The sequence below is a fragment of the Myotis lucifugus genome, unplaced genomic scaffold, assembly GCF_000147115.1.
Source record: "Myotis lucifugus unplaced genomic scaffold, Myoluc2.0 scaffold_17, whole genome shotgun sequence".
NCBI lineage: Eukaryota > Metazoa > Chordata > Mammalia > Chiroptera > Vespertilionidae > Myotis > Myotis lucifugus.
The window spans coordinates 10,122,410-10,138,459 of record NW_005871065.1 but is presented as its reverse complement, the minus strand read 5'-3'; the positions used below and the strand labels follow the sequence as shown (position 1 = coordinate 10,138,459).

General features: G+C 36.2%; 2 protein-coding genes and 1 non-coding gene across 7 annotated transcripts in view; 1 reads left to right on the top strand and 2 right to left on the bottom strand.

The window, feature by feature from the left end:
* The window catches only part of TCEA1 (transcription elongation factor A1), a 33,665-nt gene extending 21,912 nt beyond the window's left edge, over positions 1–11,753 (top strand). For all 5 annotated transcript variants that reach the window (XM_006085270.3, XM_006085271.3, XM_014452695.2 and 2 more), the window contains 3 exons: positions 2,415–2,561; positions 7,922–7,993; positions 10,225–11,753. In XM_006085270.3, the coding sequence (XP_006085332.1) occupies positions 2,415–2,561; positions 7,922–7,993; positions 10,225–10,233 (228 nt within the window). In that variant the 3' untranslated portion in view covers positions 10,234–11,753. The remainder of the gene's footprint in view (positions 1–2,414; positions 2,562–7,921; positions 7,994–10,224) is intronic.
* LOC111825223 lies at positions 6,348–6,454 on the bottom strand. Its single transcript, XR_002828368.1, has one exon. It is a non-coding gene; the product is annotated as a U6 spliceosomal RNA (small nuclear RNA).
* Positions 11,754–14,869: 3,116 nt separating the features above from the next.
* RGS20 (regulator of G protein signaling 20) overlaps positions 14,870–16,050 on the bottom strand; it is a 44,944-nt gene continuing 43,763 nt past the window's right edge. Inside the window, exon 7 of the mRNA XM_023750970.1 lies at positions 14,870–15,380. Within this exon, the coding sequence (XP_023606738.1) occupies positions 15,378–15,380 (3 nt within the window). The 3' untranslated portion in view covers positions 14,870–15,377. The remainder of the gene's footprint in view (positions 15,381–16,050) is intronic.

Below are 16,050 nucleotides of genomic sequence, written 5' to 3'. Positions count from 1 at the left end.
TTTAAATTTCTATAGAGAATGATGGGAAAAATGAAATTCGTAGTTGGCTATTTATAGACATAGCTATTCATAGATAAAAACTGTAGTGTTTCTATAATCTCATTATTAAGCATCCAAGAGTGTGAATTTTTTTCTATATAGCTAATAAAAATTGCTATATATTTTAAGTGTATTAAAAAACACTCATTAAAAGTTATTTTAAACTTTCACAAAATAGAGAACATAGTGTAATGAAATCCCATATATCTTTCATCCAGGCTTCAAGTATTTTCAAGAATTTGAATCCTTTTCATCTATCTTTTTTCCTTCTTTTCTCCTGAATTATTTTCAAGCAACTCTAACATGTTCTTTTACCTCTACATACTTGAGAGGTATATTTAAAAATACGATATTTTTCTTACATAATGTCATCACCACTTCCAACAAAGCTATCACTAATTCTTTGGTATTACCTAATACCTAGTTCATATCCTATTTTTTCTGTATTAGGATCCAAAGTGTGCACATTACCTTTAGTTTATGATTGTGTGTGTGTGTGTTTGTGTATATCTAAAACAATTTCTTCTACCCCTTCCCCTGCTTTTTTCTTCATGACATTTACCTGTTGAAAAAGCCAGTTTATTTCTTCTGTATCCCACAATATGAATTTTCTGTTCTTCCTCATGAAGTTATTTAACTTTTCTGTCACACTTTTTGTTAAACAGGAAGCTACTTCTATAGGCTTGACTATAAGTGGTGCTTTTTACTTCATATTGTTTCACATCAGCAGACACAATTTCTCACTGCTCTGCTGTTAGCATTCTGAGATTCATCAATGAGTTTGGGTACTAACAGCCTGTTTCCTTCACTGTAAAGGTCTCCTTTGCCTTTTCATCTAATGCAGTAGTTCCCAACATGGGGCACACGCCCCATAGGGGGCAATTTGATTTTTAAGGGGGGCAATTTGAGAATGAGTTATTAACAATGAATTTTTTGCATTTCTTATGGTTCTAGGGCAGTGATGGCGAACCTTTTGAGCTCGGCGTGTCAGCATTTTGAAAAACCCTAACTTAACTCTGGTGCCGTGTCACATATAGAAATTTTTTGATATTTGCAACCATAGTAAAACAAAGACTTATATTTTTGATATTTATTTTATATATTTAAATGCCATTTAACAAAGAAAAATCAACCAAAAAAATGAGCTCGCGTGTCACCTCTGACACGCGTGTCATAGGTTCGCCATCACTGTTCTAGGGGCCTCATATACAGTATATAAATATAAATTGTGACATATTTATGCATTTCAGTTCTCTAGTATATTTTGAAACTTTATTTGCTATTTTTTCACATCACTTCATATTATTATTATTTTAACAATTTCTTAGTGATTTCTTCCTCAGTACTTCAACTGTTCTTTTGTTCTTTTATTTTTCTCTTTCATGGGCGCCATGTTCTTTGGAAGCTTGTTTAGACCAGGTTAATGGCCTCTTAGGCTTCTTCCACGTGAATAGGAGTTCACTTTTTGAATAATAAGAATTATATGCACAGGGGCAGGTTTAAGGATTTTAGAGGTGCTTAGGTGGGGCATGGCCAATAAAAGTTTGGGAACCACTGATCTAATGTGTTATCATCCACTGATGATCCTTGCCTGAACTGGTTGATTTTATTAGGAATTGCAAAATAGTGATTTCTGTTGGCTCCATTTCTTTGATAAAGAAGCACTGTCCCTTATAAACTTGGGCTCTTCTCTGTTGGTTTGGGTAGGAAAGGCAGAGTAAATGTGCATGATATTTTCCCTTTAGTTAACAGTTATCAGAGTGAGGAGTTGGTGTCCTAGTAACTGCCAGTGGGGGCTCTTGTTGCTGTTCTTGCATGTAATTGTGTGCTCTCCTTTCTTAAATATCATAATGATCTTGGGATTTTATCCAGTCGGGATTGGTTCTTTACAGTAATTTTAATTTTGATGGCTGGAGAAATTGTCCTGTCTTTGGCCAATGGGAGCGCCTTCATTTTAGCTCCTCTGTCTATTTGACTTGAAAGTCTTAGGTAACTTCTGTGCATTCTGGCACAAGAAGATGGCTTATCCTGTGCATTTCTTGACTCACACCTGGAACCAGACATTTCTCCAAAGGTCCTTGTTTCTTTCTGTGGGAAGGCAATGATGCATCACAGTCTGGACACTGGAAGTGCTTATTGCTGCGGGATTGCATTGTTTATAAGCTGTTAAGTCATAATTAAATGAAATTTTTACATTTGAAGAAATTTTAAAAGAAAACAAACTCTAACATCTCTTTTGAGGGAAAATAGTAATTTTTCACTTTTAAAACTTTAAAAGTTTGATTTTAGCTATTATTAAGCTAATTGATCATAAAAAGCATTCAAGATATATTAGAAGACACCTATAACTGAGTATTATGCCACCTTTCTAATAGGAAATGGCTAGTGATGAGCTCAAAGAGATGAGGAAAAACTTGACCAAAGAAGCCATCAGAGAGCATCAGATGGCCAAGACGGGCGGAACCCAGACTGACTTATTCACATGTGGCAAATGTAAAAAGAAGAATTGTACTTACACACAGGTTTGTGCTTGCTTATAGATTCTTATTTTTATATTAAGAATCCTTGCAATTTTTTTCAAAACAAGGAGTGATAATAATTATCAGTATACTTTGATATTTTTCAAGAGGAAATGTGATCTCTTAAGGGTAAGAATGCTTTCTTAATATTAACAGATTCCAATTAGTTGTAAGTAAGTTGATCTGTTTATACTTTCATGGAAATTGTTACTGTGAAAGCTATATCAATTAAGTAAAATTTATAAAATATTATAGAATTTAGTAAAATGGCCATGTTCTTTCTCTAAGGTTAATAAATAGTTGATTACCTGTGTTGGTTAGAATGTAAACAGGTTATCATTCTTTTTATTTGGTAGGCTCTTGTCCTCCTTCCTATATAATAAAAGGCTAATATGCAAATTGTCCCCTGGACCAGGAGTTCGACCAGGGGGCGGGGCTGGCCAACTGCCCATGGCCCCTCCCCATGGCCGGGAGCCCCCCCACCTGACCAGCCCCCCGCCCCCCCACCTGAACCAGGGGTGGGGCCAGCCAGCCAACCTCCCACGTCCCCTCCCCCTGACTGGCCCTGCCTGATTGGCCACGAATTCATGCACCGGGCCTCTAGTAATTTAAAGAATGTTCTTTATTCTCCCTTACATAGACTTTTAGTACTTTTAGCTAAAGTGTTTTCTAGATATTTAGTCATTTTTGCAACATGATGACTTTTATATTCATAAATGATGTGATTAACTTTCCTTTTTGTTCTTTGTTGTTATTGTTCTTGAACAGCTAAAAAGAGCCATGCTACAGTTATTTCAGTTACATGTGCATATGTGAAAATGGTATTTTATCACTGTCATTTAGTTTCATTTGCCAAATACGTTTTTTTGCTGTATCTCTACTATGCTAACTCAGAATTTTTTCCCCTGAAGGAATAACTTACTGTTGTATTTCAGGTTAATGGAGATATTTAGGGAATTTAATATTCTGCTTGACAGAAAATTAAGCACTTAAAAAATAACATTACTAAACTCTATATAAATTGTAGGAAGGAACCTTTACTTTTATACATATAAAAATACTATATTTGCAACATTAAAAATCCAAAAGGTACAAAAGATTAACATGAATGGAATGCCCCCCCCCCCCCCCAGGATGGCTAGTTTGTTAAGTGGCTTTCTACATGTTTTATATATATACTTGCAAATATAAATATGTTACTTTTGTGTTTTTATAAACACTTTGGTAGCATGTTTTATAAGCTTCTGCCTCTTTTTTATATTTTAAAGGTGTATAAAACTTTATTTTCAGATGTACGTTATTTAACCAATCCAAAGTTCTTTACCTTTTTGAAGTGTTTCATTTAGTCATAGTTGTACATCTGATATTTCAGTATTTTTTATTTTGTAGAAGTATTACTACTGATAGTTACTAAAATATATCAGCATATGAAAGTAGTCTCATAAAATTCTAAGTTGAAATTGCTTTATTTTATTTCATTAGTAGAAAAATCTCAGCAATAAAAATTCTATCCAAAAAATGCCACATAGTAAAATTAAGTATAAATAGAAAGGTATTTAAAAGTTAAATCTTTGAAACTTATAAACAGCTATGATAAAAAACAAACATTGTGTCTTTTAACGGAAAGAACCTAGTTTACAGATGAAGTCAGTATGATTTTCTTAGAGTCAAAAAATCCTCTCTTTAGATAGAAAATTTCCAAATTTGTTGGCAAAACAACCAACATAAAAGAGTTAAGTGTGACTCTTGGCTAACAAGTACCCACCAGGAGATCAAAATTTTTCCCAGAGAGCAAAAGGTTCCTATATTAGCTTTTAGGGCCCTGTGGAGCAATATTAAGTACTAGAGGCCTGTTGCACGAAGAGATTCATGCAATAGGCCTTCCTTCCCCTGGCTGCTGGCACTGGTTTTCCTCCGGCACCTGGGACCCAGGCCTTCGCTCCGACTGCTACAGAGACATGTTTCTCTTTTATTAGTGTAGATATGTAAAATATTTCAGAAGGATTTTTTAAACCATTTTTATCTGAAGGCCTTAAATAGGCAAAATGCTGCTGTTTTGAGACTGATTCTTTATCTTTGGGCTTTTGAGTTAAAAGTCATGTTTATAATTGGTTTCATGGAGCTTCTGATCTTTGAAGTGGTGATATACTGGGATTTTATCATATTAAAATTAAATATACCTATTCAAAATGCAGTATTGTTAGAATTTAAGTTCTTGCCTTGGCCCATCTTCCTCTTCCCCATATAAACTAAAGAATAACTTTTAACTTTAATAATGCTTTGCCAAATTCATTTAGAAGTATATACTTTAAAAGAAATAACATTCCTATTTTTTTTTTAAATATATTTTATTGATTTTTTACAGAGAGGAAGGGAGAGGGATAGAGAGTTAGGAACATCGATCAGCTGCCTCTTGCACACCCCCTACTGGGGATGTGCCCGCAACCAAGGTACATGCCTTGACTGGAATCGAACCTGGGACCCTTCAGCCCGCAGGCCAACGCTCTATCCACTGATAGGGCAACATTAGGGCAACATTCCTATTTTTGAAACCTTTAGTTCCAGTAACGTCAGAAGTCTCTAACCTTGTGTAGATAAAATCTTTAAAAAATCATATTAGCTTATTTATTTTTGCTGAGTTATCTAATTTTTTAAATTAAGAAATTTAAAATTTTTAATTGTAAAAGAAACAACTTAAAAACTTACTATAAAGCTCCTCTTGCAAAACTGAACCTCTATGCCCATTAAACAGCAACAACTTCTCTTCCCCTCTTCTTCCCAGCTCCTGGCAACCACCAGTTTCTGAATTTGACTATTTTAGGTAGTCAAATGAATAAATGGAGTTACACAATATCTGTATTTTTGCGACTGGCTTATTTCACTTAGCATAATGTTAATAAAGGTTTATCCATATTGTAGCGTGTGCCAGAATTTCTTCCTTTTTAAGACTGAATAATAATCCATTGTATGAGTATACAAATAACATCTTTGAGACATTGTTTTCAATTTTGAGAATATATATATATATTCAGAAGTGGGATTGCTGGCTCATGTGATCGTAGCAGGCATTATGACATATCACAAACAAGCCATCCTGCTCTACCATCCAGTGCCTCAATGGTCCACATAGGTGACCTTGGCCACATAGATGTTCATGAAGGTATCATTGTTGTCTATGCACCCATGGGTCATTCTCTCACCCCATGCGTCCACATTGGTTTCCTGTCATCAGGCTATTCTCAGAGGTCCTTCACTCTTTCACTTAGTAGCTCACCTACTTTCTTCGGTAACACCTGGCTACTCGTTGGCTACATTCTTTCCACTTTTCCATTTTTTTTTTGGTCCTGGACATTTAATGAAATCATATATAGGACCAAAATATTTCATTAGTAAAGAATAATAGTATATGCCTTTCATTAAATGTTTTAATTTGTGCTAAAACAGAAATAGAAACAATGTTTGGAAGATGAAATCCAATTATTCTGAGATTTGGGTTTTCAAACATATTTTGAACCATGTTCTCTGTCCTCTAGTATAGCCCTCCTACATGAAATTTATGTCATTTACAAAATCTACATTTCCTACTTTGGGCACTATTACCACTTAATGATGTTGGTATTTTATTTTAATTCATTGAATAGGTTTTTTAAATAAATTTTTATTAATGCTTTAATTTGTTTAGTTATGTAAATTCTGATGATTTCTTATAAAATATTTTTAAATTATATTTTCTTGTTTATTGTTCAATGCATTTACTTTTTCTTTTTTCTTTTCTTTTTTTTTTTAAAAAAAAATATGGAACGCTTCACGAATTTGTGTGTCATCCTTGCACAGGGGCCATGCTAATCTTCTCTGTATCGTTCCAATTTTAGTATATGTGCTGCCGAAGCGAGCACCCAAATACTTTTTCTTTAACTTAAAAGAGAAACTGAAATTGTAAAGACATTGAGACTTACAATTATTATATTGAGTATGATTTTATCATGCTTACCTTTCTTTCTTTAGATCCTGAGAATATTAAACCTTCCCATATGAATATAATTTTTTTGCCTTTTTACTATACTATCTCTGTTGCTCTGTTTTTTTCTAATTTTTCTAGTCTTTTATTTCACTTGAATATTAATGTTACCACATTCCCTAAATATACAGATAGCTAGCAATCAATGTTTTGCTTTTAAAAATAAAAAGCAATATGAAGTACCTACTTATGGACACTTTGAAAACTACAGAAAAATCTGAAAAAGAAATTTAAATTGCCTATCAATTGGCCATTCAGAGGAATACGCTAACTATATGAGGTGATGGAACCTCTATACTGTTTGTCATAATGGCTTTACCAGGTTACATTCCGACCAGTACTGTACAAGGGTTCCCTTTTCTTCACATTCTCATTAACATTTGTTATCTCTTGTCTTTGATAATAGCCATTCTGACAGGTATGAGGTGACATTTCATTGTGGTTTTGATTTGCATTTTCCTGATTATTAGTGATGTTGAGATGTACATAGTATTTCTAATTACCATCTTAGAATAGAGGAGATATCAAGTTTCTAGGTCACAGAACATGGATATTACGTTGTTGCCTAACTTTTAGGAGTAGTTATATTTGTCGGAATGACATATGCTTAATTTTCACATCTTTGCTAATTTGTAAGAGAAAATTGATGTCTTTTAATTAACATCTCTGTGATTCTTAGTGATGATGAAATTTTTTTGTATTTGTTAGTCATTTATAAAAAGTATAGATGTGACATTAGATGATTTCCCACTTAACTGAAATAAATTAAACATGAATAGACAAGGAAGGAAGGACTTAGAAAAATGAAGTTTGGAAATGTGTTTTCTTCTGACATTAGCTTTATTTGAACTTGTTTCAGGCTGATATATATATATATTTTAGAGGCCCGGTGCATGAAATTCATGCACTTGTGGGGGAGGGGGTTCCTCAACCCAGCCTGCACCCTCTTGCAATCTGGGAGCCCTCGGAGGATGTTCGACTGACAGCTTAGGCCCACTCTCCTAAGCTGGCAGTTGGACATCCTTAGCACTGCTGTGGAGGCATGAGAGGCTCCTGCCACTGCCGCTGCACTTGCCAGCTATGAGCCCAGTTTCGGCTGAGTGGCCCTCCCCCTGTGGGAGCACACTGACCACCAGGGGGCAGCTCCTGCATTGAGCATCTGCCCCCTGGTGGTCAATGCATGTCATAGCGATGGGTCGTTCTGCCGTTTGGTCGATTTGCATATTATATAGAATTTTGTCTTACCATTGTGGTTATTATATATTTTTATGTAGAATGTTCTTATTTAGGTTAAACTTTTTATAGTATTGTAAAAAGTAATATTTTTCACTTGATTTTGCTGCAGGTACAAACTCGAAGTGCTGATGAACCGATGACAACATTTGTTGTCTGCAATGAATGTGGAAATCGATGGAAGGTATGGCGCCTTCTTGGATTCATATTTTACTCATGTATAATAGAATGATTTCTTCAGCTCTTTTCATAATCCTATGTAGATACCTAAATATATACATATGCTCACACTGTTTAGTACTATGGGAGTCTATGACTAACCATTTGTAATGGAATATACTACTTTGTACTCTGTTAGAAATAAAGAATCTTAACTTTCCTACCTTCATTTTGTTTTGGTTCAGGAATAACATGATTGAGGTTTATATGTTTGGTTACTGTATCTTAGTCCTGTATATACTATACTCATTCATTTGCTTCCACTTTTGTACTCCAGAAAATTTGTTCATATGTATTATTTCTCTTCATAGATTTTGTTTCTGGAAAAATTACTTAGTTGAATCCAGTCTAATGGTTTTAGTGTTATTTTAGGAATTACAGATGAGCACTATCATGGTTTGGTAGGGTTTTCACTAAGCCTTCATATTGCCTATATATATACTCTTGAATTAGCCCCACACCGGCAAGTTTATGTTACTTAAATGATTCATGCTTGAGTGATTTTTGCGAGCCACAATAATATAATTTAAAATTGGGAGAAGAATTGCAGATTCGTCCTAAGATCATTTTATTGTTGTAGACATGAAGATGTTAGGGTATGGGATTGGCAAGGTTCATGTAGTAGGAATATAATCTTTGGAGCCAAATAGGTTTATAGTTCCTTTGCCACTTACTCTTACTGAACTAATATTTTATCATATATTAATTGTAAATAATACCTACATTAAAGGTTGTGGTGAGGAGTAAAGGTAATATATTTAAAGTGCCTGATAATTGTTGGTGTTCCAAAAATACTGACTGCTTGTATTAATTTTTGTGAAGTTGGTACAAGATTTTTGTTGTTATACTTACATAGACATTTAAGTCTAATGTTTATTTTTAATTATTCACATAAAGCATTTTCAGGTTAAAGCATTTTCTGAAAATCAGAAGTGAATTAAAAGCCAGACAGTGGGGGAATATCCTCTACAAATATGGAATGGGACTTTGGCCCTAGACACTATTTTAGGGGTTGAGACCAATACCCATTTTATTATATACAAAGATTTAATTCTGAGCTGAGAAAGTTACTCGTATTGAGAGTTTCTTCATGGTTTGAAATAGTGTCTCCTATCCTGAGTTGGCAGAGCTAAGAGGGATATTCCCTTTTTTTTTTCCAATCCTATTGAGCAAATCTGGCTTTTCCAGATAGCTCTCTTAGATTTCTTTTGTATGATGGAGTATTTTTATTAGTAGTAGTAATATTGGGTTTATAACGGTTTGTTTTGAATACAGGCAGTTTGCAGCATAAGTTCTGACATAGTACCTATTGGATTTAACAAAGTATATTTTAATATAAAAGCTGATGCTATGATGGCTACTCTAGACGTTCTAATTTGGAATTAATGTTTTTAACCTGAAAACATTAAGAAGATAGGTTCTTTTTATTATTTTTAAAATTAAATTTATTGGTGTAATAGTAATCAGTATATATATATATATATAAAAGGTTGCCTAAGCAACCTTTCAACCGTTTGACCAGTAGCTATGATGAGCAATGACCACCAGGGGGCAGATACTCAACGCACAGGCATGGAAACATGGGACAGACTGATGAATCTCAGAGGGAATGGAGGAGGGCGAGAAGAGATTAACCAAAGATCTTATATGCATACTAGAGGCCAGGTGCATGGATTTGGGTACCGGTGGAGTCCCTCAGCCTGGCCTGCGGGGATCGGGCCAAAACCAGCAGTCCGACATTCCCCAAGGGGTCCTGGATTGTGAGAGGGTACAGGTGAGGCCAGTGCACGAATCCATGCACCAGGCCTCTAGTAATATATAATACATCATCTGTATAGTGTGCTTACCACCCAAAGTCTAGTCTCCTCTATCATCATATATTTGACCCACAATACCCTTTACATCCTCCTCCAAACCCCCTTCTTTGGAACCTACCATACTGTTGTCAGTGTCTAAAAGAGAGGTTCTTGATTTTTAAAAATTTTATGCTACTTTAGTTATATATTTCTACTAATTCTAAGTTGGAGAAGTCAAACACTTCAGAAAGGTGATTATTTATATCTGAAAAATATAGCGTCTTTTAAAAAAAACATCTCTTTCTTAGCAATATAAAGTGTATGCTGTGTTAAGTGGGAGAAGGGATACACCCTATTGTCTTATTAATGGTCTTACAAAATATTTCTTCTTTTTTGACAGTTCTGTTGAGTTGGAAGAATTGGGAAAATGTCTGGACCATTGAGAAAATGGATTTTGTAACTGGCTTTAAAACTAGGCCAAGGAAGTAGTTTTTCTGCAAATCAGATTTTTAAAGAAAATGCATCCCTTGGGTTAGTCTTTGTTTTTGACATAGTATCATCCTTTCTTAAATGCCCGTAGTTTCAGATCAGTAGGGAGACTACATAATAATTATATGGTATCTATTTCAATTTTTTTTTCATTTTTATAAGTAATTGATATTAAATTTTTGGCAATTTATTTTTACCTTTTTTTCCTTCTTAAAGGAAAATTACCTTAACTTTTTTACAGTCTGAAACAAACACAGTAGAAATGTTATTCTTCTCAGTTAATACATAAATGAAAATTACATTTTTTCTTTATTGGCATGTACCTGCAAATATTAAAGGAGGAGAAAGGTAATATAATTGTAAGTTTATTAAATGTGGTGTATACTTGACCAGCTTATCTAAATTGTACATAATATTTGAACTAGCATATGAAATTGTTTTTAATTATTATATTCACAAGTCTGGGATAATTAGATATTATTTTGCATTTGTAACTAACCGTGATCATTATTTCTTGTAATTTCTTGTACATTTTTATTACTTGTTCTTAATGGATTTTACTTTTGGAAACATGACTTGGCTTTGTTGGAATCAGTTCAGTTTTGTTTTATGTACCTGTTTGAATTTATAGTATTTTAGTTTTACAGAACACTGCAATGGCAAAGAATGAAAGTGTCTATTTTCCCCTCATAGGAAGATATACTGGGAAGGAAATGTTAGTGTTTTAGTATAGTGTAGTTACTAAAAATAGCTCATAGATTTTGATTTGGAAATCTATACTGGCCAAGGATTAAGTATAAAGAGTATATAAATCTTTCCATCTTGAGGTTGATAGAAAATATTTTTGTTCTGAGTCTAATAAGTTGACCTTTTCTGTTAATTAATGAGGTTGTTGAACAAACTGAATATATGGGCTATAATGCAACTCATTTTATAGTGCAGATGTTATAATTAGGTTTTACTTTTTGTTTAAGTGTTTACCATTTATTCCATTAGGAATAAGAAAAATTGATTTTCACGTAAGTTCCTTAGTGTATGCTTGCTCTAGCACATCTTAAAGGCCACTGTTAACAAAGTCCACAACTTATCATGCTAAATCTATATTCTATCAGACTCCTACAGAAAGACCTCAGTACATGCTTTCACTCCCCTCTGCTCCCATTTCTCATTTCTTATTGGAAATCAATTTGATATAATACCGAAGACAACATTTAAAGGTCTTTGTTAAGACCTCATATATAAGAATTGGCCCCTGGTATCATTCCATCTTTACTTTGTCAGTTCACAGATTAACTTTTTGTTTTAGCATTTGAAAAGTAAAGTGCATTTTTGAAAAAACGAGTTTTAAAAAGAAAAAACATTAAAATAGTTCCACTTTTAAATTAAGTGATGCATTTTAAAATTTGTAATTCAAATAAAGTTTCTTGTTATTAAATTGTATCACATTTTGTCATTTTATTTAACATTGAAGCTTGCTTTTCCTTTTGTTTAAAAAGTCCTCCTCCCCCAACTAGTAAGGTGCTCTTTTTTTTTTTTTTTTTGCTATTTCTTTCTCTTTTTTTTTTAAATTAAATCTTTATTGTTCAGATTATTACAGTTGTTCCTCTTTTTCCCCCCATAGCTCCCCTGCACCCGGTTCCCCTCCCCCCCTCCGCCCTCACCCCTTCCCTCCAGTGTCTCATCCATAGGTGCACGATTATTGTCCGATCTTCTTACCCCCCACACCCCTTTCCCCCCCAAGAATAGTCAGTCCATTCCCTTTCTATGTCCCTGATCCTATTATAATCACCAGTTCATACTGTTCATCAGATTATTTAGTCACTTGATTTTTTGATTCACTTGTTGATAGATGTGTATTTGTTGTTCATAATTTGTATCTTTACCTTTTTCTTCTTCTTCCTCTTCTTAAAGGATACCTTTCAGCATTTCATATAATACTGGTTTGGTGGTGATGAACTCCTTTAGATTTTTCTTATCTGTGAAGCTCTTTATCTGACCTTCACTTCTGAATGATAGCTTTGCTGGGTAAAGTACTCTTGGGTGTAGGTTCTTGGCATTCATCACTTTGAATATTTCTTGCCACTCCCTTCTGGCCTGCAAAGTTTCTGTTGAGAAATCAGCTGACAGTCATATGGGTACTTCCTTGTAGGTAACTGACTTTCTTTCTCTTGTTGTTTTTAGGATACTCTCTTTGTCTTTTGCTCTTGGCATTTTAATTATGATGTGTTTTGGTGTGGTCCTCTTTGGATTCCTTTTGTTTGGGGTTCTCTGCACTTCCTGGACTTGGAAGTCTATTTCTTTCACCAGGTAGGGGAAGTTTTCTGTCATTATTTCTTCAAATAGGTTTTCAATATCTTGCTCTCTCTCTTCTTCTGGCACCCCTATAATTCGGATGTTGGTACGCTTGAAGCTGTCCCAGAGGCTCCTTACACTATCTTCATATTTTTGGATTCTTTTTTCATTTTGCTTTTCCGATTAGGTGTTTTTTGCTTCTTCGTATTTCAAATCTTTGACTTGATTCTTATGATCCTCTGGTCTGCTGTTGGAGTCTGTATAATATTCTTTATTTCAGTCAGTGTATGCTTAATTTCTAGTTGGTCCTTTATCACAACATCGAGGGTCTCACTAGATTTCTTGAGGGTCTCATTAAGTTTATCGGCGGTTTCTAGAAAATTCTTGAAAAACCTTAAAAGTGTCAAATTTGAACTCTATATCCAGTAGTTTGCTTTCCTCCATTTCTGTCATTTGTGTCCTGTTTCTTTGTCTCAGCATTTTTTATGCTTCGCTGTGTCGATAGAGTCGCTTTCTGTGCTAAGTGACCTATAGGGCCCAGTGGCTCAGCCTCCCCAGTTACCTGAGGTAGACACTCTTGGTGCACCCCTTTGTGGGCTTTGTGCACAGTCTTGTTGTAGTTAAGCCTTGATTGTTGTAGGTAACACTGGGAGGGATTGACCTCCAGGCCAATTGGCTGTGAGAATCAGCTGTGTCTGCAGTGGGAGAACTTCTGTGCTAGAGACACCCCTCCGGGACAAGACTTGCTTCGGTGGGGCTTTGGTGCTCACTGAGTCTGCCCCCTGAGTGTGTCATTTATGGATCCGAGGAGCTGCAATCTGGATGGTCCCACTCTGACCACCAGGCACACTGGCTCCTGGATTTCTAAGGAGGTGCTAATCTAGCCTCTGCCTGAGGCTACCTAGCAGAAGTCAGCTGTGAAGCAATGCAAGTTGCCGTGGGGCCTTGGGCCAGCTGCAGTTTGTTAAGTAATTTTCAGATTGCAAAGGGCCGGGCCTTTCATATGCAAAAGCCTCCGTGCATGGCTTGGGTGGGGTGGGGTCCCAGGGGATCAACAGGGCGGAGCTAGCAGTTATAGCTGCTCTCAGTCCTGCCCTCAGAGGCCCTGATGCCAGACAGTCCCGTTTCTCCCGTATGAGTCTGGGTCCCCAGAGACTCGCCCAGAACTGGAGCTCAGAGCTTGAGACTCCCTCCCGATTGAAAAAGAAAACCGTGTCCTCAGCTGCCAGCCGTCTCCGCATGCACCTCCGCACCTTTGTATTTTACTTCCGCACCGCACCTCCTCTGAGTCTCAGTATGCTTTTCTCTTTCCTTCTAGTTGTAGAATTTCCACTCAGCCAGCCTTCCTGTGGTTCTGGATGACGTCCGTTCCGTCTTTTAGTTGTATTTTTGAAGTGGTTGTGCGAGGCAGCAATCTCCGGTGTTTATCTATGCCGCCATCTTGGTTTCTCCTCCAGTAAGGTGTTCTTAAAGTACAGTTTTAATTAAGTGATGCCTGCTGGTTTTAAGAAAAAGCTAGTGTTGAACAGTAGTACAGAGGATGTTTCTCTTCTCTTTTTCTGAACCGTTGGTTCTATTGGTTTTAGTTTTGGTGTCACCTCCGTTAAAACTTTTCCATAGTCCTAGCCAATTTGGCTCAGTGGATAGAATGTTGGCCTGTGAACTGAAGGGTCCTGGGTTTGATTCTGGTCGAGGGCACATGCCCGGGTTGCAGGCTCAATCCCCAGTAGGGGGCATGCAGGAGGCAGCCAACCAGTGATTCTCTCTCATCATTGATGTTTCTCTCTCTCTCTCCCTCTCCCTTCCTCTCTGAAATCAATAAAAATGTATTTTAAAAGCCCTAGCTGGTTTGGTTCAGTGGATAGAGCATCGGCCTGCAGACTGAAGGGTCCCAGGTTCGATTCTGGTCAAGAGCACATGTCCCAGTTGTGGGCTCGATCCCCAGTAGGGGACGTGCAGGAGACAGCCGACCAATAATTCTGTCTCATCACTGATGTTTCTATCTCTCTCCCTCTCCCTTCCTCTCTGAAATCAATAAAAATATATTTTTTAAATGTATTTAAAAGAATAAAAGGTAACTCCTACTGTTTAAAAAAAAACACAAAAAAATCTTTCCATAGCTCTTCAAGACTTCCATAGCTCAGTTCTTCACTGTTAGAATGCTTACTACATACAGAGTACTTACTAAGTTAGTACTTTAGATGCCATGAGCACGTCTGTCCTTACCTGAATGAAAACTATTAGAGGGCAGGGGTTATGCCTTAATCACAATTATGTCCTCTTTGTCTAATGAAAAAAGTGAGACTCCTAGGTAAGGGGTTGATGCCTTGAAAAGGAGAAAACACATTATTCTCTGGAACAGGACTGAAGGAGGCAGGAATAGATGCTGATCTATACATATTTATAGGTTACACAGGAAGTTGAAGGGGGTTAGGGACACAATTGTCATAATAGAGTAGGAGGTAAGATGGTTTACCAAGAAAATAAGGGCGAGGGGGTTAGGTTTGGGGTTTGAACAGAGTAATTCAGAAATGGTCAGGCTGAAGAGCCAAGTGTGGGAGATCACCAAGAGAAGAGCATCCTATGCCCTGGCCCGTGTGACTCAGTTGGACATCATCCCATACATGGAGAGTTGCCGGTTCGATTTGTGGTCTGATTCCTGGTCAGGCACATGCCGGGGTTGTGGGCTTGATTCCCAGTAAGGGTTATACAGGAGGCAGTCGATGAATGTTATGCTCTCACATTGATGTTTCTCTTTCTCCTCCCTTCCTCTCACTAAAAAAGAGGGGAAAAAATCAACATTTTTTTTTAAAGCACCTCATTTAGGGCTGAAGTGTGCTATGGGCTCTTGCCAATTAATTTCTAACCCACTACTCAAACCATTCCAGATTTGGGTGTTTGTCGCAATCACCTCATTTTAGATGTCTTTCCCATTCATTTTAGTGATGGGTTTCTTCAAGATTTTTAGGTCTACAGACCAGTATTTTTATTAGTCAACTATGAAGTTACTTCATTTGCCTATCATAAAAATAGTGGGATTTAAAAACAAAATCTTTGTGTGGGAGCTAAAAGATATCTTGCATGTATCCCTACTTAATCTTCTATTACCCAAGTATTTGCATGTGAAAAAAGTAAAGATTGGAGTAAAACTCTTGTGCTTTATTTTTTATTTTTATTTTTTTAAATATATATTTTATTGATTTTTTACAGAGAGTTGAAAAGAAAGAGAAAGAGTTAGACTTTACGTTGAAAATTCCTCATAAACCATCTGACTCATGCAGATCCCGCACTGCGGATGTGCCTGCAACAATGTAACATGCTTGTGAAAGGAATGGAAAGGGACCTTTAAGTACTCAATACGACGCTCGTTTGCTGAGTGAAACCGAGTAGGACCAGTGGACTAAAGGGAGCGGGAAAAGCCCCGCAAGTGTCATATAGTATAGGT